The sequence below is a fragment of the Bos indicus genome, chromosome 7 (genome assembly GCF_029378745.1).
Source record: "Bos indicus isolate NIAB-ARS_2022 breed Sahiwal x Tharparkar chromosome 7, NIAB-ARS_B.indTharparkar_mat_pri_1.0, whole genome shotgun sequence".
Taxonomy (NCBI): domain Eukaryota; kingdom Metazoa; phylum Chordata; class Mammalia; order Artiodactyla; family Bovidae; genus Bos; species Bos indicus.
In genome coordinates, this window is record NC_091766.1 from 2369331 (window position 1) to 2392084 (window position 22754).

Below are 22754 nucleotides of genomic sequence, written 5' to 3' on the forward strand. Positions count from 1 at the left end.
GCTCAGGACGGGTCTCCGCCCTCAGGGCGGCCTTTCATCCCTTGCCTAGAATCCTTAAATCCTCTCTCTCTCTCGGGGCCCTCTGCGTCTGTCACTGAACCGACAGCGGCTGGCGGAGGTGAGTGTGGCTTCAGAGGGGCCTGGGTGGGCGCTGGGGATGGGCAGGACTGGAGCGCTGGAGACAGTGGTCCGGCGGGGCGGACCCGGGGGTTGAGGTTCAGAGGGTGTGAGAGCCAGGTGTCCCGGGCAGGCTGGCTGAATTGATGCCTCACCTCTCTTCCAGCTGGCTCGGCCAACATTTATATATTGCGCACCTCCCCTGTCCCCAAGGATTGTGGGGCTCCCTCTTCTTTCCCCCGACCCGGGTCCTTCCTCTGGTCCACGATCAGTGCGTGCTCCCCGTCTGTTCCCGTCCCCGCCCCGTCCTCCTCCTGCAGCCCCCGAGCCGATGGCCGGGGTCCCGGCGCTGCTGCCGCTGCTGCTGGCGCTGGCGCAGGCGGGAGTGGTGGGCGCCGCGGGCTCCGTGCGCTTGGCGGGCGGCCTCACGCTGGGCGGACTGTTCCCGGTGCACGCTCGCGGCGCGGCGGGCAGGGCGTGCGGGCAACTGAAGAAGGAGCAGGGCGTGCACCGGCTCGAGGCCATGCTGTACGCCCTGGATCGCGTGAACGCCGACCCCGAGCTGCTGCCCGGGGTGCGCCTGGGCGCCAGGCTGCTGGACACCTGCTCGCGGGACACGTACGCGCTGGAGCAGGCGCTGAGCTTCGTGCAGGCGCTGATCCGCGGCCGCGACGGCGAAGAGGCTGCCGTGCGCTGCCCCGGCGGGGTGCCCCCGCTGCGCACCGCGCCCCCGGAGCGCGTGGTGGCTGTCGTGGGCGCCTCGGCCAGCTCTGTCTCCATCATGGTCGCCAACGTGCTGCGCCTATTCGCGGTGAGGGCCCGGGGCGCGCCCGGGGTGCAGCGTCTCTCCCTTGTCTTTCTTGGGGGTGCCTGAGGTCTAGTCTCCTTTCGAGAATCACTCTAGTTAGCCAAGAAGCCCTGCTCCCTGGGCCAGACGCAAGCCTGTCTAGGAAGGTTGTTCTGCAGATGAAGTGCCGGGATAACTACGGCGTCCATTAATTGCCCATGGGCCTTCCTCTGCCTCCTTTTCTCTAGTTCTCTCTCTTCTCCCTTTGCTCTTTCCTTCTCGCTCTTCCCCTCCCCTTTCCATAACGTCTCCATACTTCACCCTTTCTCTGTTTCAGCTTCAGACATCTCTGTCTCCCCTGGACCAGTTCCAATCTGCTTCTTCCAGAACCTCCAGGTCTCTGACCTTCACACCAGCCCCCACTTGCTCCCTTTTGTGTGTGTGTCCGTTTTGTTGTTGTTTGCTTGTGTCTTCCTTTAACATGAGGGATTCACCCCTCTGCTCTGCTAGCCTCTCCCACCACTAGTCTCTTTTCACACTTCCTGCCTCCGTCCTTTCTCCTGAATCAGCTCAGCCATAATCCCCATTATTAATCACTCTAATGCACTGGGATAAACCCAGTTCCAAACAGGCCTCTCTGTTAGACCAGACACAACCTTCAATCACACAGCCCCTTCCCAGCTCTCCTGCCTGCTCAGCCGCTCCTGGGGCTGATGCCCGCCTCTGCAGACCACCCCTTTATGTGAACTGGGGAAACGTGTCTTCCTCTGGGCTGACAGAGGTCCCTTTACCTCTTTACCCTTGCAGCTGTGAATGCTGCAGCCAGTGCCTGGCAGCTGCAGACTGGACTTGAACCCCATATTCCATTAATCCCATTCACAAAATGCAGGTCTTTCTCCGCATCTTCCAGCCTCTCCATGTGGAGAGGCTGCTCCCACTTGCCCCTGGGTCCTGGGTCCTCATTGTCTTCCCTACCTAGGGTGACTGACCCTCCATCCACAGCCTGGGTGTCTTTCCTCACTCTAGATCCCCCAGATCAGCTACGCTTCCACGGCCCCTGAGCTCAGCGACTCCACACGCTATGACTTCTTCTCCCGCGTGGTGCCTCCTGACTCCTACCAGGCCCAGGCCATGGTGGACATAGTGCGGGCATTGGGATGGAACTACGTGTCCACGCTGGCCTCTGAGGGCAACTATGGCGAGAGTGGGGTTGAGGCTTTTGTGCAGATCTCTCGAGAGGCTGGTGAGCTTGGGGCCAGGGCAGAGGGGGGTGGTCTGAGGCCTGAAGGGGCCTATGGAAATGCCGTCAGACAGGGCGCAAGCTGTGAGGTGGGGCTCTGGGTTTATAGTGGGGAGCCTGGATGGTGCCCTTGTGGGTAGGCACCCTTTCCTTTGGAAGACTCAGTCCCTGCCACAGTCATGGGTGGCGGTGGCCTTGGTGGGTGAATGACTGACTTTGGCATCTCCGACACCCAGGGGGGGTCTGTATTGCCCAGTCCATCAAGATTCCCAGGGAACCAAAACCAGGAGAATTCAATAAAGTGATCAAGAGACTCATGGAGACACCGAACGCCCGGGGCATCATCATCTTCGCCAACGAGGATGACATCAGGTGGGACAGAGGGCGTGTTCTTCTGTAGCTCTTCTTGAAGACCCTACTGCCTCATCTCCCGTATCCCAGCCATGTACATCCTCCCTTCCCCTCTTTCTTCCCCTCCTACCTTCCTACCACCGCATACCTTTTCTACCATTCTCTCTGTATCTGGTGGCCCCAGAAATGAACCTGGCCTGGTCTGGGTCACAATGCTGCAAGCCTAGCCAGAGAAACATAAGAATGCTAATTCTATAATTAACAGTGGGCGAGAGACTGGTGGGCACATGTAACAATTGTCAGGGAACAACTCCTGGGGCAATAGGTTATCAGCAGGAGGCATGGCCCCCAGCCTGAACCCCAGCAGGAGAAGGCAGGCCCTGCTTAAAGACAGCATGGAGCCGTGTGCAGAACAAGAGGGCAGGCCTGGAGTCAGAGCCTGGCTGGGCCTTTTACTACCTGAGAAACCCAGTGTCCTAAACTCCCTACATCCTACGTTCCCTGATAAACGACGGTCTGCTGAGTGGTGCAGAATGGGATAGATGGTGAGAGAAGACTGGAAAGTGACCAGGGTTAAGTAGGAGGAGGACCTCAGGGCATCCCTCACCCTACACTGTTCTTACCAGGAGGGTTCTGGAGGCTGCACGCCAGGCCAACCTGACTGGCCACTTCCTGTGGGTTGGCTCAGACAGCTGGGGAGCCAAGATCTCACCTGTCCTGAACCTGGAAGATGTGGCCGTGGGAGCTATCACCATCCTGCCCAAAAGGGCCTCCATTGATGGTGAGTGGAGGCATGCCCTCCCCTGCATCTCCCACTCATATCTATCCTTCCCCACAATGATCCCCTCTTGGGGGTGCTCATTTCCCCCTTCTATAAAATTGTACCATGACCCAGAGTCCCTTCTGGGAACTCTAGAATCCTGAGATTCTATGAACACATCCCTCCAAACAGTGTTTGAAATGAATTGGCAAATGAAGAAATGCACACACCACTGTACAGGGTGAAGAATTGTTAAGTTTTGTTTGTTTTGTTTTAATCAGTGCCTGCATTTTGGTTCTGCCAAAGGCACTCTAATTTGAAGATGAGTGTGAGAGGGAGAGAAAACAAGGATGTGGGACTTACTGTCCTACTGATCAACTAATGAGGCCTGCCTCTCCACTGCTCCTCCTCCATCCCACCTGTGAATATCTGGAAGAAGGCAAAAAAGATGGTCACTTTACATTAGGATTGCTCATTTCCCCAAAGGCTAAACTAAAGACACCTTGATGAGGTGCTTCAGGGCTATTTTGTGAAGTACAGGCCCTTGTCAATACTGAGCCCTGACTTCCAGGGGCTCCCAGCCTCTTGGAGGTGCACACAGCCCCTTACACTCTTTCTTTCCCTTAGAATGCATTCAATTGTAGGCAATAAACTAGACTGAGTAGTTTTAGCAATAAATGTATTCCATCACAAGACAAGAGGTCTCAAAGTAGGGGAAACTTCATGTTTGGGGCAATGAGTCAACGATGTTCTCAGAATCTTGAGCTCTGTCCTCCCTTCTGCTCTACCATCCTCTGTAGTTGCTATATGTCTTCTTGATTGTGATGTCTCATTCACAAAGTGGCTGCTGAAGCTCCACCCATTACATCTTCACAGCGGCATCCTAACCAGGAAAGACAAGGCAGAAAAAAATTCTTTTATGTGGTGAGGCTCAGAGTTTGCAAATTTACTGCAGAGTCCCTAGATGATTTTGAACTCATCAGCCAGGCCAGAAATTGATCACATGGGCATCCCCAGCTGTAAAGTCAGCAAGTGGTGAAGGAACCAAGTGGTGAGCCATGGCTGGCTCATATGGGTGCCTCCCCGCCTTCCTCCTTCCCTCTCTCTCAGGATTTGACCAGTACTTCATGACTCGATCCTTGGAGAACAACCGCCGAAACATCTGGTTTGCTGAGTTCTGGGAAGAGAATTTTAACTGCAAACTGACTAGCTCAGGTACCCAGTCTGACGATTCCACTCGCAAATGCACAGGTGAGAGCTGCCCGGGGTGGCTGGTGAGGGTGGAGAGGGAGAGGGTGGGAAGCCAGGTTGGGCACCTGGGGGCCAGGCACACTTCCTCTGGGCATCCCTAGGACAGGTGAGGAACGCATCGGCCGGGACTCTGCCTACGAGCAGGAAGGGAAGGTGCAGTTTGTGATTGATGCTGTGTACGCCATTGCCCACGCCCTCCACAGCATGCACCAGGCTCTCTGTCCCGGGCACACAGGCCTGTGCCCAGCAATGGAGCCCACTGATGGTCGGACACTGCTGCAGTATATTCGAGCCGTGCGTTTCAATGGTGAGTGGGAGCCAGAGCCCTTGTGTGAGTGAGGGGACGCCTGCTGGGTTGGAGTTCTCAGGACCTGGGAAAGCCCAAGATGGAAGGATTGGGAGAGCAGAAGGGGATAGTGGGAGCACCTGGGCCTGAGAGCTGGAGGCCTGGGCCAAGTCCTGGGGACCAGTTTTTGACACTCCTTGTTCCCCAGGCTTGAGCACCCCCTGCCCCAGGCTGCAGATTCCAGGTTCTGAAGAACTTGTTTGTGACTCTTTTTGCCTGGACCTCTCAGAGGGTCGCACACAACTCTTTGTGCCACTGCAGAGAGTCTGGAATCGTCTGGTCTCTCAGGGCACTGCCCGCACTGTGGACAGGTGTCCCACTCCACGCCTCAGGCTTCCAAATGCCTCCCCAGTCAGGCCCTGTGCTGCCTGAGCACAGGGTATGGATCTGTGTCCCCCTGATACCAGTGGGGGGCCTGATACATGGTCAGGGCTCAGAGTAAGGGTTTTTGAAAAGGCCCAAATAGACTCAGCTGTGCTTATGGTTTGTGGGGAAAGCTTCACATCGTGTTCAATTACTATCCTTTAGAAAATTAAAAACTGTTCTTCCACCAAGTGTCGAGCATCTTCTCTCTGCTAAGCTCCCTGTTAAAGAGCACGATTTAAGACTTCCCTGGTAGTCCAGCGGTTAAGACTCTGCGCTTTCACTGCAGGGGCCACGGATTTGACCCCTGGTTGGGGAACTAAGATCCCCCATGCTATGAGGCTAAATAAATGAATAAATAAAAGAGCATGCCCTAATATCACTCCAGAATAGCTCTGCAGGGTAGTAGAACAAGCTTCTAAAAGAAATAAGGCTTATTGTTCAAATCAGTACCTTTCTAAGTCTGAACTCTTCCTTTTACCTAGATACCTAAGCTTTCTTATTTTTTTTTAACTGTAGTAACATACTCATGCATTGGAGAAGGCAATGGCACCCCACTCCAGCACTCTTGCCTGGAGAATCCCATGGACGGAGGAGCCTGGTGGGCTGCAGCCCATGGGGGTCACTAAGAGTCGGACACGACTGAGCGACTTCACTTTCACTTTTCACTTTCATACATTGGAGAAGGAAATGGCATCCCACTCCAGTGTTCTTGCCTGGAGAATCCCAGGGACGGGAGAGCCTGGTGGGCTGCCGTCTCTGGGGTCGCACAGAGTCGGACACGACTGAAGCGATGGAGCAGCAGCAGCATACACAAACAGTTGGCTTCCCAGGTGACTCTAGTGGTAAAGAACCTGCCTCCCAGGAGAGGAAAGAGACATGGGTTTGATTCCTGGGTCAGGAAGATCCCCTGGAGGAGGGCATGGCAGCCCACTCCACTATTCTTGCCTGGGAAATCCCACGGACAGAGGAGCCTGGCAGGCTACAGTATATAGGGTCACAAAGAGTCAGACAGGACTGAAGCGACTTAGCACGCGTGAACACATAGAGTGCAGTTGAATGGTGTCAGTCTCCAGAACGCTTCACTGTGCAAAACTGAAACTCTGCACCCATCACACATTAATGCCTCATGTCCCTCTCCCCCAGACCCTGGCAACCCCCATTCCACCTTTTGTGAATATTAATTTGACCACTCTAAGTACCTCAGATGAGCGGAATCACACAGTATTTGTCCTTCTGTGACTGGCTTATTTCACTTACCATAGTGTTCTTAAGGTTCATCCATGTTGTAGAATGTGTCAGAATTTCCTTCCTTCTTAAGGCTGAATAATATTCCATTGTATGTATAGACCCCAGTTTGTTTATCCAGTCATCTGTCCATGGACACTTGCATTTCTTCTGTGTTTTAGCTACTGTGAATAATGTTACTGTGAACAAAGAAGTGTATAAACTTCTCTTCAAGTCCCTGCTTTCAGTCTTCTTGGGTATATACCTAGAATTGGAATTGCCGGATCATGTGGTAATTCTATTTAATTTCTCGAGGAACCACCATACTGTTTTCCATAGTTACTGCATCATTTTACATTCCCATCAGTGGAGTATAGGGTTTCAATGTCCCCATACATGCCAACACTTACTTTCTGTTGTTTCGACAGCGGCCATCCTAAATGGGTGTGAGGAGGAATCTCACCGGGGTTTTGATTGCAATTTCCCTGGTGATAGGTGATACTGAGCACCTTTTCACGTGCTGGCTAAGCTCCTCCTTTGTCCTGGCCTTCGATGGGCTAGAGAACCAGCCGAGGATAACAGGCTCTCCTTTCAGGCAGCGCAGGAACCCCTGTGATGTTCAATGAGAATGGGGACGCGCCTGGGCGATATGACATCTTCCAGTACCAGGCGACCAATGGCAGTGCAGGCAGTGGCAGCTACCAGGCGGTGGGCCAGTGGGCGGAGACCCTCAGGCTGGATGTAAGTGGCAGAGGCTGAGCTCTGGGAGCAGGGAGGCGGGCCCACCTTCCTGGGGGCCGGAGTCATAGGCCGCGGTGTCCTGTTCCAGGTGGAAGCACTGCAGTGGTCAGGAGACCCCAGAGAGGTGCCCGAGTCTCTGTGCAGCCTCCCCTGTGGGCCGGGGGAGCGGAAAAAGATGGTGAAGGGCGTCCCCTGCTGTTGGCACTGCGAGGCCTGCGACGGGTACCGCTTCCAGGTGGACGAGTTCACTTGCGAGGCCTGCCCAGGGCACATGAGGCCCACGCGCAACCACACGGGCTGCCGCCCCACGCCGGTGGTCCGCCTGTCTTGGTCCTCGCCCTGGGCGGCCCCGCCCCTCCTCTTGGCCGTGCTGGGCATCATGGCCACCACCACGGTGGTGGCCACCTTTGTGCGGCACAACAACACACCCATCGTCCGCGCCTCTGGCCGTGAGCTCAGCTACGTCCTCCTCACCGGCATCTTCCTCATCTATGCCATCACCTTCCTCATGGTGGCTGAGCCCGGAGCGGCCGTCTGCGCCACCCGCAGACTCTTCCTCGGCCTCGGCACCTCCCTCAGCTACTCGGCCCTGCTCACCAAGACCAACCGCATCTACCGCATCTTTGAGCAAGGGAAGCGCTCCGTCACGCCTCCGCCTTTCATCAGCCCCACTTCGCAGCTCGTCATCACCTTCAGCCTCACTTCCGTGCAGGTGAGTCCGCAGGCTCAAAGTTGACAGGCTGGCAGATGGGATTGGGGCTGAGGGCACGGGCACTGACCTCCACTTTAAAAATCAGAGTCACTCTTCTATTTTGGTCTCTATTTTTTTTTTTAAAAAAAAAGCACCAGGAGCTAGGGGACTTTTTTTTTTTTTAAGTAGAACTCACTTAGGAGCAACTGTTTCCTCCTGCTTAATCCTTGGAGGAAAATGAATCAGTAAGGTGAGGAGTGCAAGCGTCCAGTGATTTTTCTGTAAAACAGTGAAATAATTTTCAGAAACTGAACATGATGTTCCACAGTTTGGCTCCCAGGGCAAAGAGATACCTGATGAATTTCCCCTAAGCAGAGAATCTATTTCCATAAGGGGAGTTCCTGCTGCCCAGTCAGTCACTGGGTAACCGGGATGAGAGGCATAGGGTCTGATGATATTACTGTGGAATGAAGCATCCAGTTCTATAAATAGCCAAAATGTCATGCTATATGTACAGCAAAAGCAGAATTCCTTCTGGGTTTCCTCTGAGATGGTAAGAGAACATTGGAAATGGCTCCCGTGTTATGTAAAGGGTACTAGGAGACAGGTGGAGAAGGCAATGGCACCCCACTCCAGTACTCTTGCCTGGAAAATCCCATGGATGGAGGAGCCTGGTAGGCTGCAGTCCATGGGGTCGCAAAGAGTCGGACACGACTGAGCGACTTCACTTTCACTTCTCACTTTCATGCATTGGAGAAGGAAATGGCATCCCACTCCAGTGTTCTTGCCTGGAGAATCCCAGGGATGGGGGAGCCTGGTGGGCTGCCGTCTATGGGGTCGCACAGAGTCAGACACGACTGAAGCGACTGAGCAGCAGCAGCAGGAGACAGGTGTGTGTGTGTGACATTGCAGAGCCAGCCCAATTCTCAGGGCCAAGTGGGGGGCTCAAGTCGTTTGGACACAGCTCTTTCTCCACTCCAGGAGAACTCTTCTTCCTACCTAGCTCTGCATCATTCCCACGCATGGCCCTCAGTCCATTCAAATGTCCACAACAGGAAGGTGCTGCCCTCTTCCAGCATATAGATGGGTTTGAATGTCCTTCATCAGGGCCAGCATCTCAGTGCCCAGCCCATCCTCGGAAGGCACCTCACTGCTTCCTGCCTGAAACCTCCGTGGCACCCCTCACCCCAGGATGGAGGTGCTTACATTCAGTGCTCTCCTCTGGCTGACCTATGGACTCCCTACTTTAGACCTCCCTTTCTAGAAATCCCAAATCTTTTCAGAGATGCACACCTTCGCCGTCACAAGGTTATTTAGCAATATAATGGATGTGAAAGGCTGTCTCCTTATTTTAATTCGTCTCTCCTTTCTAGTGCAGCTGGCCTTTGAGGTTTTGTCTTCTGTAATGTGCCTGTGCCGGCTCCTGTGCTTTGCTCACTTTCTGTGATTTTATAGGAGTTTGTCATGTGTACTGGATGCTAATTCTTCTGTCAATTACTTAGGCTGCAAACTCAGTGAGGTGCATTTTGGCTGCTATGCCCATGTATCATAGGCCTTGAGTTTTCATTTCTCATGGGCAACTTTGTCCCCCATTTAGAGGAGTTATAAGAGGAGCCTCCATGCTTCCTTTCTAGACAGTGGGTGGAGTTTTATTTTATTAGTCCCTTGTTCATGGAGCTTCTGCTTTCGGGAGACTCACAAAAAGGTGCTCCTTCTGAATGCACAAATTCCTTTAAAAACTTCCTTTCCTCTAGGGTCACATAGCCCTACTCCCGGTGCACAGCATTGCACTGAAGTGCTGGCTAGGATTCGGCTTCATTCCTCCCAAATCAAGCATTCTTGTTCAGTGAGTGGCCTGCACAAGTGTATAGGACAGCTTTTCCCAGGTCCCACCTTTAGGCAGGTGTCTTGGTTCCTACTGCCCAGCTTCCCTTGGCTCAAGGTCATGTCTTCCCTCACTGTGAAGGAATTCATTCTCCATCTGCTCCTTGTTAGGGCCTGTGACTGACTCTGACCTCCCTGGCCACCCAGCATAAGCTTGCATTCGTACCACTCTCTATCCGGTGCCTCTCTATTTTGAGTTTCACTATGCATTCCCACGTGATTTCATGATGTCTTGCTCAACAGTTCTTTGGATCTGGAGAAGGAAGGGGGTCCTCAGGAATGAGGTGTCCCATATGGTTAGATTGGATCCAGCTAGTGTTTTCATATCTGCAGAACACACGATCCTGCCTCCATGGAGAGGCGCATCTCTGCTGGGCCTTGCTCTAAATTAATGGGACGTGCACTGACTCCTCCCCTAAGCTGCCGTCACATCCTCGCAACAGATTATGAGGGTTCCCTTTGGTAGATGGAGGAGGTATGTTTAGGGTCACAGTTCCAGAGCCTCTGCCTGCCGGTCACTTCCCCTTGTTTGTTGTTGTTCAGTCACTAAGTCGTGTCTGACTCTGCGACCCCATGGACTGCAGCACGCCAGGCTCCCCTGTCTTCCACTATCTCCTGGAGTTTGAAAGTTCATGTCCATCGAGTCAGAGATGCTGTCTACCCATCTCAGCCTCTGCCACCTTGTGTAGCTCAGTAAACGGCACTGATAGTGGTTGAAGTCCAGGAAGAGGATGTCTATCCCCCCTTACCCGGTCAGCCCTGATGTTCCCAGCACATACTTCCCCTGCAGCCCCTCCTCCCCACCTGCCTGTGTCACTGGCCTTTGCCCTGGAAGCCCCCTCCTGGACAACCCTGCTGTCTCCGCGGTGGCCTCAGGCCTGAGCATTCCACTCAACAGGCCAGGAGCCTTGAAGCAACCCTACCCTGCCAGAGATCTCAGTCGAGGGTGAGACCGCGTGTGTCCTTGATAACCATGCTGCCTCCTGCAGGTGGTCGGAGTGTTGGCCTGGCTGGGGGCCCAGCCCCCGCACAGTGTGATTGACTACGAAGAGCAGCGGACGGTGGACCCAGAACAGGCCAGAGGCGTGCTCAAGTGCGACATGTCCGATCTGTCCCTCATTGGTTGCCTGGGCTACAGCCTCTTGCTCATGGTCACATGCACGGTGTATGCCATCAAGGCCCGTGGCGTGCCCGAGACCTTCAACGAGGCCAAGCCCATTGGCTTCACCATGTACACCACCTGTATCATCTGGCTGGCTTTTGTGCCTATCTTCTTTGGCACTGCCCAATCTGCTGAAAAGGTAATCTGGGTCCCGACCTCATTGGGTTTCACGACCTCATTTGTTTCCTGCTTGTCCACGGAGCGGCTCAATTGTTCTAAGTGCTGGGCCCATATGAATGATTGATTGGCTGGCTGATTCATTCATGTACTCATTTGTCTTTCTCGTTTCCCTCTGGTTGGTCTCTCCTTCCCTTTCCCTTTGTTCATTCATTTGTTCATCCATGCTTCTACCTACCAATTAACTTTTTTTAATTAAGTTACCTTTTCATATATTTATCTCTGCCAATCCATCTGTCAGTTCATTTGTTTGAGCACTATGCATTCATTTATTCATATGCCCTGTGGAACTTTAGTTTATTCACCTCACGATCCCTTTGTTTGCCCACTTGTTCCTTTATGCATTCATTTGTGTATTTGAAAACACGTTCATTCATTTATTAACATGCTCTAGCCCTTTTTAGGCAGACTGTTGCCCTAGGTGTGGCTCTCTGTGAATAAACCTCTTGCTCCCCTTGGTCATGTGTTGTTTTCCCTTCTTCCTGCCTACACCAGAGCCACACAGTTACTCAGTTCTTCATGCCATGGGGGACTTTGTTCACACTGCTCTCCTTTATCATGTGGTCATTCCCATTCAGCTGACTGAAATGGACTCACTTCCAGGCTGTGTGGGGGCGGAGGGTGGGCGAGAGCTGGGCTGAGTCCACCTGGTCCTTTCCTCTGTGGCTTAGATCTACATCCAAACCACGACACTGACTGTGTCCTTAAGCCTGAGTGCGTCCGTGTCCCTCGGCATGCTCTATGTACCCAAGACCTACGTCATCCTCTTCCACCCGGAGCAGAACGTGCAGAAGCGGAAACGGAGCCTCAAGACGACCTCCACAGTGGCAGCCCCACCCAAGGGTGAGGACTCAGAGGCCCCAAGTAGCAAGTAGAGGAAGAATGGGACGCTTGCTCCCCCTCCTCTGTTGTCTTTGTTTCCTTGCTTCATAATGGAAGCTGTGAAGGGTCCAGGTCTACAGTGAGCAGTCAGGGTGGGGAGTCCACAAAGGCCAGGCCTAGCAAGATGGAACTGGCTGGACCCACATGACACATTTCAGCCCTGTTTTTCTGTGGGTCTTGGCTTCATGCTTCCATCTTGCCAAGAACAGGCACTGAGAGAATCCTCTTCTGGAGAGGGATTAAACTTATATTCACTGGTTTGAAGTCAGAGATCGTGGTGAAGCCTTGGGCTTGGCCCAGTGTGAGTGGATTTCCTCCACCTTGATCAACCACCAGAATCTAGGGATTGAGCAGCATATGAGGACGTGTAGACTCCAGAATGAAATAGAGGGTTGGAGCCAGAGAGGAGCACTTTCCACAAGAGCTCTGTGACTCTGTATTTTCGACTGTGTAACCTGGGCTTGGGTAAATGTTTTGCTGGTACGGAGAGAGGGACTGAGCCTCGCATGAGAGCCCTGTGGGAGAAGATGGGCCTGCACAGGACAGAGGGAATGGGGTGCCCCATGAGGTTATTTGTGTCAGAGTCTTCTCCTTCACCTCTTTTCTCCTGGGATCTGAGGGATGTCATACTTAGAGAACAGCTTATTTTTTTCCCTTCCCATGTGTATTCGCTTAAGTTAACCCTGAACTTTAAGAAAATGGACACACTGTGTGGTGGTAGTGGTGTGAGAATACACTATCAGCGTGGCGTTTGCCCTCCTCTGATGCCTGTTCTCAAGTCCTAGGTTGGGACCAGTTACAGAGAGAGTTGTGTCCATGGTACGGATTCATTCCAAGTGGATAACTTGGGATGAATATCCAAACTGTTCTCTCCCAATATTTACTGGGAGATTGCCTTTGATAGGCATGCGTGAGGCATGGGAAGGAAAATGCTTGGACGTCAAATGCCTTTTTCAGGAATCTACTTTTAACAAAAGGTTTGGTTTAAATTATGGAATTTTATTTCCCTGGGATAGAATTTGAATTTGTTAAATTGACTCTTTTTATTTATCAGTATGAATTCTCTAGTGGCTAATGTCTGGAACTGGTTTTGAAGATTCAACTGTACTTCATCCAATAGAGACTCTCCCCTAGACAGAATCTGTACATAATCCATTTTGACCTTGGGACCAGGTGTTTCTGCGTTCTTTAAAAGGGCTTCTCCTCAGAATAACCATTTTGGTGTACAGATTCTCCTTCCCCACATTTGTTGCATTCCTAGGAATTCTCTGCAGTGTGAATTATGACATTTCATATATTGCTTGGTGCTTACCAAAATTCATTATTTCATACAGCTTCTCTCCTGTGTGGGTTTTCCGATGTACAATGAGGTGTATTTTCTTGCTGATGGCTTTTCCACGTTAGTGCTTTAATAGGATTTTTCTCCTATATTAACTCTTCGAGAACAATGAGCTCTCATCTCCAAATGAAGGTTTCCTGTATTTATTGTTTTCTTGCTCTTTCTCTCAGTATAAATTCTCTGTTATGCAGTGAGTCTTGACTTCTAGTTGAAAACCTTTCCACGGTTTTTACCTTTTTGTGGTTTTCCCCACTCTGAACTCTATGATTTAGAATTTGGATTATTTCTTAGTAAAAGCTTTTCCACGTTTAGAGGATTTATTCACCCGCACCCGCCCACACACACTCTGCCATATGAAGTTTCTGACTTAGCGTCCTGGCTTCCTGCTGAAGACTTTAACACCACCCAACTTCACTTAGACTGGTCTCTCTGATAAAGATTCTTTGAGGCACAGTGAGTTCTGTCTTCTTCTGGCCTTCTCACATCCAGTCCACTCACAGAAGAGGCATGCACACACTTTGTGTGCCGTGGGGGCCTCCTCTATTGCCAAAGGCATTGTCATATTTAGTACATTTGTGAGACTTCTCTCCTTTCTGAATTCTCTAATGTGTACCAAGGTCTGACTCCTGGAAGAGGGCTTTTCCACATTCAGTGTGTACATAAGATCTCTCCCTTGGATCATTTCTTCACTGTTCAGTGGGGCTGACAGGTCCCTGCAGGTTTTTCCATGTTATTTGCACGCATAGTTTGCCTTCTCCAATATCCAATCAATTTGAACCCTTGAAAAAAAATTTTTCCCCCCAATTTGTGGAATTTATAAGGCATTCTGCCTGTGTGTTCCCTTCTCTGTTGAATAAGAGCTGGGCTATACTTGTAGACTTTCTTACATTCATGGCCCTTGAATGATTTCTCCTCTGTGTGGATTATATGTTCCAGTGAAAATAGGGTTCTGGTTGCTGGCTTTTCCACATTATAGTCACAGTATTTTCTGCAGTATGAGTTCTCTAAAGCAGAGTAAGATTACATTTTGGTACAAGCTTTTATTCAGTATGTCCAGTGTGTTGAGATTTGTACAGGAGGGATTTTATAAATGTTTTTTTAACCCCAACAAAACAGCTTTATTGAGATATAATTGACATACATAAACTGCATGTAGAAGGTACAATTTAATATGTCTTAGCATATGTAACTATTCGTGAAATCATCACAATAATCAAGATAATGAACAAATTCATAATTTTAAAAACTTTCATTATGCCCTTGTAACCTCCCCCTAGGAGAGATTTTTTTTAATATTATTTATATTCTTATGCATTTTCATAGTGTGATTTTCTTGGGGACACATTCACTACAACTTTGTCACATTTATTACATATTGTGATCTTTGGAAAATTCTCTCAAATTCATTACATTCATTGTCTCTCACTTTACTCAGTAATTTCTTATTAAATAAATGTAACTTTTCCTAAAAGTTTGATTTGGCTTTCTGTTGCTTCTCTATATAGTTTTGATTTGCAAAATTCCCTCTAAAATGGAATAAAATGCACAATTCCAAGTGAATCTTTCTACCATCATTTTATAGAAAGAAGCCTCTTCAGGAATATTCTGTCATACTGACATATGTGCCTCTAAATATGAAATATTCCCAACGGTAACTATTTCCCGCCTCTTGGGCTTTTAGGGGGAAGTCGTCTCCAGTGCGGACATGGCAGAGTCCTGAAATCTATGACAAGTAGGTTGGGAGTTTCAGAGACACCATTTTAACCTGTGAAGCAAGGAGTATGAATAAAGATAGGCTTGGAGAAGGAAATGGCCACCCACTCCAGTATTCTTGCCTGGAGAATCCCATGGACAGAGGAGCTGGACAGCCTACAGTCCATGGGGTCACAAAGAGTCGGACACGACTGAGTGACTGGGCTTTCCAGGCAGCACTAATGGTAAAGAACCCTCTTGCCAATGCAGGAGAGGTAAGAGACATGAGTTCAATCCCTGGATAGGGAAGATCCCTAGAGGAGGGCATGGCAACCCACCCCAGTATTCTTGCCTGGAGAATCCCATTGACAGAGGAGCCTATACAGTCCATGGGGTCGTGAAGAGTCAGACTCAACTAAGGTAACTTAGCATGCATGCACAGCTCTGAAAGGGGAAGACTGAGTAGGAGGATTGGATGAAAAAAAGGCAAACAAGGGTGCAGAGAGGCACTAATGGTGATGGGACTGGATTTGGACATGTTAAGCCTCATCATTTCATTCATGGATTACTGTTGCAGGACATTAGTCTTTCTGCCCCCTGTGTTTCCCTCCTCTCATCCTACACACCAGTGTCAAAATCATCATGCCAGGGCACCAACTCCCCACATTTACAGGAGCATTGCTGTGGGTTCTGCCCTCTCCCAGCACCTGCATGGCTGTGACTATTCTGTTTTACCTGCAGACTCGGAAGCAGAAGTCACAGGAGGGGTGCAGCAGCCTAGAGGATCATGGCCTCATGCACTGCTCACTGATATAATCTGACAGATCAAGTACCATTCGGTTATTCTACCAGAGCTCTTAAGTATTGAATTTACCTGTAGTATCAGCTTCTGAGTTTTTTTCCATTCTGATTTGCTACTCAGGGAAAATATCCAGGATCCACAGACATTGTCTTGCCCCTTCCACCATATACTTCCTTCAGTCAGCTTTCACATCTTGAATTGTACAGCACTAAGGTTAAGACATTTTGAGATCAGTTCCAGCTCTGCAACTTGCTACATGGATGACCTTGGGCAAGATAATTAGCCTCTGCCATAGCTGGTCTCCTTAATGATCTCCACGTGCATGCATGCCAAGTCACTTCAGTTGTGTCTGACTGTTTGCAATTCTATGGACTATAGCCCACCAGGTTCCTCTGTCCACGCGATTCTCCAGGCAAGAATATTGGACTGGGTTACCATTTCCTCCTCCAGGGGATCTTCCCAACCCAGGGATTGAACCTGCATCTTTTACATCTCCTACATTGGCAACGCCACCTGGGAAGCTCCAGTTATTGACCCATTTATCTAGTACTGACCCTCCTAGTCCTACCAATCACTGTCCATACAGACCCTACTCATTAAGCAGAGTCCTCAACTGACCAGTCCCAACACCCCATCTCAGGCCCCCTGGCCCTCTGATTCATTGATCTCTACAGACTTCTCATTCATTGTTGCTCCAACAATTATCATTGGATTTTTACTCCATGCTAAGCACCTGGGATACATCAGTTTATAAAATAGACAAGGATTGTCTCCTTCATGAAACTTACATACTAGTGGTGGAGACAAACAATAAATAATACATGAGATAAATAAATCACATATTCAGTTCAGTTCAGTTCAGTCGCTCAGTCATGTCTGACTCTGCGACCCCATGAATTGCAGCACGCCAGGCCTCCCTGTCCATCACCAACTCCCAGAGTTCACTCAGACTCACGTCCATTGAGTCAGTGATGCCATCCAGCCATCTCATCCTCTGTCGTCCCCTTCTCCTCCTGCCCCCAATCCCTCCCAGCATCAGAGTCTTTTCCAACGAGTCAACTCTTCGCATGAGGTGGCCAGAGTACTGGAGTTTCAGCTTTAGCATCATTCCTTCCAAAGAACACCCAGGGCTGATCTACTTTTGAATGGACTGGTTGGATCTCCTTGCAGTCCAAGGGACTCTTCAAGAATCTTCTCCAACACCACAGTTCAAAAGCATCAATTCTTCAGCACTCAGCTTTCTGCACAGTCCAACTTTCACATCCATACATGACCACTGGAAAAACCATAGCCTTGACTAGATGGACCTTTGTTGGCAAAGTAATGTCTCTACTTTTCAGTATGCTATCTTAGGAGGTGCTAAAATGCTGTGGATAAAAGGAAACAGAGCAGGGTAGGCAGAATGGAAAAAGCCAGAGGGGATGGGCTACAATAAAGTGGTTAAGTGTAAGCTTCATTGAAAAGGTGGAACTTGAAGGAAGTGGGGTGTGAGCTATGGAATTACCTGGGGGAAGAAGGGTCTGGCGGATAGAGCAGCCAGTGCGGCGGCCCTAGGCCAAGGGTATGCCTGTAGGTTTGAGGACCCAGTCAAGAGCCTGGCTTGGTTGGAGCAGGTTTGAGAGAAGGAAACAATGTGACAATGTGAAAAAGCTAGGTGAGGTGTATCACTAAGAGTTCTCCAGGGAAACAGAACCAATAGAACACATTGGTTTCTCTGGAGAACCCTGATAGATAGATTACAGAGATATAGAGAATATATAGTACATATAGATAAAAGATAGAAAGGCTAACAAATAGATCTATCTATCATCTTTGTAACTATCCACCTGTCTAACCTCTACCCAATAAAATGTGTGTACTATCTTTCTGTGTGTGTGTAATTCTTAATGTCAAGAGATATATTTTAAGAAATGGCTCCCGTGATTGTGGGGGCTGGCAAGTTGGAAATCTGAAGGGCAGGTGGCAGGTTGGAAGCTCAGGCAGTAGCTGATGCTGTAGTCTTGAGGCAGAGTCTCTTTTCCACCAGGAAACATGAGTTTTTGCTTCCAGGGATGTCAACACTGGATGAGTGGTTGAGGCCCACTAACATTACTGAAGATATTCACTTCTGTCCCCTTGAAGTACACTGGTAGTATGAACCATATCTACAGAATACCTTTATGACAACATGTTGATTAGTGTTTGACTGAATAGCCGAGTATATAACCCAGCCAAGTGGACATATAAAACTACCACATGAGAGAATGAGGGTAATCATATGGAGCCCCGCAGGCCACTATAATTACAGACTTGCCTTTATTCTAGGGGAAAGGAGGAGACATTGGAGGGTTACCTGGGAGGGCTTTAAAAGAGGAGCGAGATGGTTATGTTGAAAGGAACACTCTGATTACTGTGTTGGGAATATCTCAGAGACAGCTTCTGTGCAAGAGTCTCTTCACAGTGTATTACAGGCAGACTAGTGTGGTGGACACATTCACTCATTGAAATAACACTGTTCTCAATCACGTAGGCATTAGCATTCTTAGAAACACCTTGTGATGTCACCTTACACTGGGGGAAGATGACAAAAAGAAGAGAGAAAAGAGGTGAGCAGAGGGCTCTGGCAGCCAGAATGACAAGGTCTCCAACCCATGACAGTACAGCTTAGCGGTTTGGTTTCTAGACTCAGAAAGACTTCACATTTAAAACGCTTACGTTAACACTGTGATTTAGGACAACTCACAGATTCCTAATCTATACAGTGAGTGTGATAATCATATCCAGCTGATAACCATTTATCCCCACAAACCTGGGGGTTTGTATCAATTTCTTGACATGATGTACTATCAGAGCCTGACTGAAAGTATATGTTCAGTGAATATTACCCATGATGTGAACATACCTATTACTCTATGATGGTATGAATAAAAATGACTAGAAAGGGTAAGAAAAGCTGATGGCTATAGAAAACCCAAAAGATGAAGAGGTGCATCATGACTAACTTCTCAAGGAATAGCCACAGACACTTCCTTTATCGATACTTTCATTTAACTCAGACCAATTATTGTAACAGCTGCATAACTGGACTCTCAAGATCCAGTCTCTCCCTAACTTCAGGCATCCACAATATTTTCCTACCACAGGATGTTAGAGTAGGGCTGAGATACAAATAGCTGCTTTTTTAGCACCTCCACAGGTATTCCTGATAACCATCTTTGCTAACAAACCACTTTTCTAGTGAATAAGTATAATTATGATATTCTCTTCACTTCTTCGAGTTGATCCCCATTGCCTACTTAATAAGTTTAAACATACAACATTGGTAACAAAAACCCTTTAAGATCCATCCTCAGACTACATCCTCATTGACAAAGAATGGCAGAAATAATATAACTGGATAGGATATTTTAAATTCTCTGGTCTGCTCTTTTTTTTTAATCAGTAAAGAAACTAAAGACTAGAATATATAAGATTTGCCCCAAGTTACACAGCTAGGAAATTCCAGAAATTAAAGGCAAATCTATGTCTCTAAGAGCATCACCCCTACAGAAACACAAGACTCTCCCAAAAGTATCCATGCATAGCGTCCTCCACATTGCTTACCACTTGATTCCAGTTTTAAAGATCTTACTGTACATAGCCAAGTTTCATGAAGACTTTGCCGGCACTTCTGTTATTTCTGCAAACTCCAACAAGGATTTGTTCTCATATCCTCATGGTGCCTCGTACACTGCGGCTGCTTATTATGGTTCATAATGAGCATATATGGTTCATTCACCTTTTTTAATCCCCAGTGACTCTGAACATTCATAATTCAAACCTCAGGGGAAAAATAGTTGCAAATATATTAAATTTAAATCCTTCATTTTTTAAAACAATTCTCATCTCTAAAAAAATGAAGTGGGTAAAATGCAATACTAGAACCAACAGCAGAACTATGTGAACAATAACATTAAGACGGAGGACTTATTTCTACTGACTCGAAGACGCAGTCATTTTCATTATGTATTCGTCTCAGAATTGTTTTCACACACGAGTTTCATAACATACAGGCATACAGTAACATCAGAGGCAACATGATTAACTAATCAAGGTTGGCCCCTTTAGAACTGGTCAAAATTTAACTTCACATTAGGTTCAAAAAATGTTATGCAATTTCTCCCAAATCATGTACCATAGTTTTCTGGAAACACATATTTTCCAAAAACAGGGTACTGAATCTCCTTGTTTACATGAAAGCCAGACACTTCTTATAACTATTCTACTCCAACTTTAAACATTTCTCGCCTAAAAGATCATTTCCATGTAACATATTGACCTATGGGAAGATTCTGATTTGCTACACTGTTAGGTTTCAATGTTGGTACCTGGATATTAATGCCAGTTTAAACTTTTACTATAATGTTAAATTTGCACAAGAGTCTCTCATGAAGACTGAATACTTACAAGTAGTAGGTAAAGAAAAGAGGTATAGTATGCCTGGGCAGAGGCAGAGAAAACAAAAAGTTATTTTGGAAGTCCATCTATGTTAACATTGCTCTGCCAACAAAGGTCCTTCTCTTCAAAGCTATGGTTTTTCCAGTAGTCACATATGGATGTGAGACTTGGACGATAAAGAAAGCTGAGCACCAAAGAACTGATGCTTTTGAACTGTGGTGTTGGAGAAGACTCTTAAAAAAAAACAAAAAACATAAATTTATTTATTTTAATTGGAGGCTAATTACTTTATATTGTATTGATTTTGCCATACACTGACATGAATCCACCGCGGGTGAACATGTGTTCCCCATCCTGAACTCCCCTCCCACCTCCCTCCCCATCCCATCCCTCTGGGTCCTCCCAGTGTACCAGCCCCAAGCACCCTGTCTGAACCTGGACTGCATCGAACCTGGACTGGCAATCTGTTTCACATATAATAATATATATGTTTCAATGCCATTCTCCCAAATCATCCCACCCTCACCCTCTCCCACAGAGTCCAAAAGACTGTTCTATACATCTGTGTCTCTTTTGCTGTCTCGCATACAGTGTTACCGTTACCATCTTTCTAAATTCCATATATATGCGTTAGTATACTATATTGGTGTTTTTCTTTCTGGCTTACTTGACTCTGTATAATAGGCTCCAGTTTTATCCACCTCATTAGAACTGATTCAAATGTATTCTTTTTAATGGCTGAGTAATACTCCATTGTGTATATGTACCACAGCTTTCTTATCCATTCATCTGCTGATGGACATCTAGGTTGCTTCCATGTCCTGGCTATTATGAACAGTGCTGTGATGAACATTGGGGTCCACGTGTCTCTTTCAATTCTGGTTTCCTCGGTGTGTGTGCCCAGCAGTGGGATTGCTGTGTCATATGGCAGTTCTATTTCCAGTTTTTTAAGGAATCTCCACATGGTTCTCCATAGTGGCTGTAGGAGAAGACTCTTGAGAGTCCCTTGGACTGCAAGGAGATCAAACCTGTCAATCCTAAAGGAAATCAGTCCTGAATATTCATTGGAAGGACTGATGCTGAAGCTGAAGCTCCAATACTTTGGCCACCTGATGTGAAGAACTGACTCATTGGATAAGACCCTGATGCTGGGAAAGATTGAAGGCAGGAGGAGAAGGGGATGACAGAGGATGAGATGGTTGGATGGCATCACCAACTCAATGGACATGAGTTTGAGCAAGCTCCAGGAGTTGGTGATGGACAGGGAAGCCTGATGTGCTGCACTCTTTGCATGCCACAATGAGTCAGGCATGACTGAGCAACTGAACTGAACTGAACACCTCTACACTCACACAAGATGCAGAAAGCCATCAGCAGACACCTACACACTAGAAATGAGAAAAGGGGATAGTTTTTTTCTTAAAGACACTGACTGGGAAAGACTGAGGTCTTAGATACAGGAGTAGGACATGGCAGGGTGCCCAAGTGAGGAATGGAACTAGAAACAAAGGTATTATTTACAAATCTACTTAGAGAAAAATTCATTGCTTCTTACCCACTCTTGGAATTCTATAATCAATCAACTACCAATCTGAAACAAAGGCAGAATGAAGACATATTCAGACATGCAAGGATGTAAAGTTCATCTCTTATGTTTCCTTAGAATGCTTTTGGAGAATATCCTCCAACAAAAACTACAGCGTAAAGCAAGATAGAATACATGGGATCCAAGAAGCAATGGATCCAATCCAAGAAATTGGTGAACATAAGATCTAGTTAGAAGTTCAGTTCAATCACTCAGTTGTGTCCAATTCTTTGCGACCCCATGGACTGCAGCACACCAGGCTTCCCTGTCCATCATCAACTCCTGGAGCTTGCTCAAACTCATGTCCATCAAGGCAGTGATGCCATCCAACCATCTCATCCTCTGTCATCCCCTGTAGGCAATTTAGAAAGCAAGTAGTCTAAATCAGAGGAGGACCAAGGAGTCCAAATGGAGGACTACAGTGTAAAAGTGAAATAAGTAGAAAAAATGGCTGATTAATATGACAATACATCTGAAAAAATTAAGGATCTGTGGGAATTAATCTAAACAAAACATTCAGGTGATTAACTTAGGAAAAACACAATGCTGTATAAAGATAAAAATTTTATTCTAGGTTCCAGTTCTGGATAATATGGAGTAAGTAGACTCTATTCTCTCTCTCTTCCTCTGAATGCTGCTATAAAACCTGGACAAAAAACATGGAATAGCTATTTAAGGACTCTAGAAAATAAATGATAACAGGCATATTTGGGGATAAAGCTAAAACCTGAATATCCCTAGTTTGAAACCTGGCCTTGGGCACCAGGGTTTGAACAAAGAGTTCCACAATAATGCCTCAAGTTCTGGATCAAGATAAGGATCTTAGAAAGACTAGGAAAATTCACCATAATCCTTCTTTTTTTCCTTTGTTCTCTCATGCCTCAGTCCCAGGCAGTTTGGGGGAGGAAAAATATGATTTTGGATATGTTAAGATTGGGATC

At 47.9% G+C, this 22754-nt stretch overlaps 1 protein-coding gene across 1 annotated transcript; it reads left to right on the top strand.

Annotated features, from left to right (window-relative positions):
* Nucleotides 1-448: 448 nt before the first annotated feature.
* On the top strand, nt 449-14733 carry GRM6 (glutamate metabotropic receptor 6). The gene is made up of 10 exons (XM_019963292.2): nt 449-928; nt 1931-2147; nt 2381-2516; nt 3122-3276; nt 4366-4506; nt 4613-4813; nt 7038-7183; nt 7272-7895; nt 10748-11059; nt 11769-14733. The coding sequence occupies exons 1-10, from the start codon at nt 449-451 to the stop codon at nt 11970-11972; spliced, it is 2616 nt and encodes an 871-aa protein (XP_019818851.2). The 3' UTR covers nt 11973-14733.
* Nucleotides 14734-22754: the final 8021 nt, after the last annotated feature.

Coding starts and splice junctions, on each gene's coding strand:
- GRM6 (XM_019963292.2), top strand. CDS start 449: ATGGCCGGGGTCCCGGCGCTGCTGCCGCTGCTGCTGGCGCTGGCGCAG. Junction 2,517..3,121: donor GCCAACGAGGATGACATCAG/GTGGGACAGAGG, acceptor TGTTCTTACCAG/GAGGGTTCTGGAGGCTGCAC. Junction 3,277..4,365: donor CAAAAGGGCCTCCATTGATG/GTGAGTGGAGGC, acceptor CCTCTCTCTCAG/GATTTGACCAGTACTTCATG.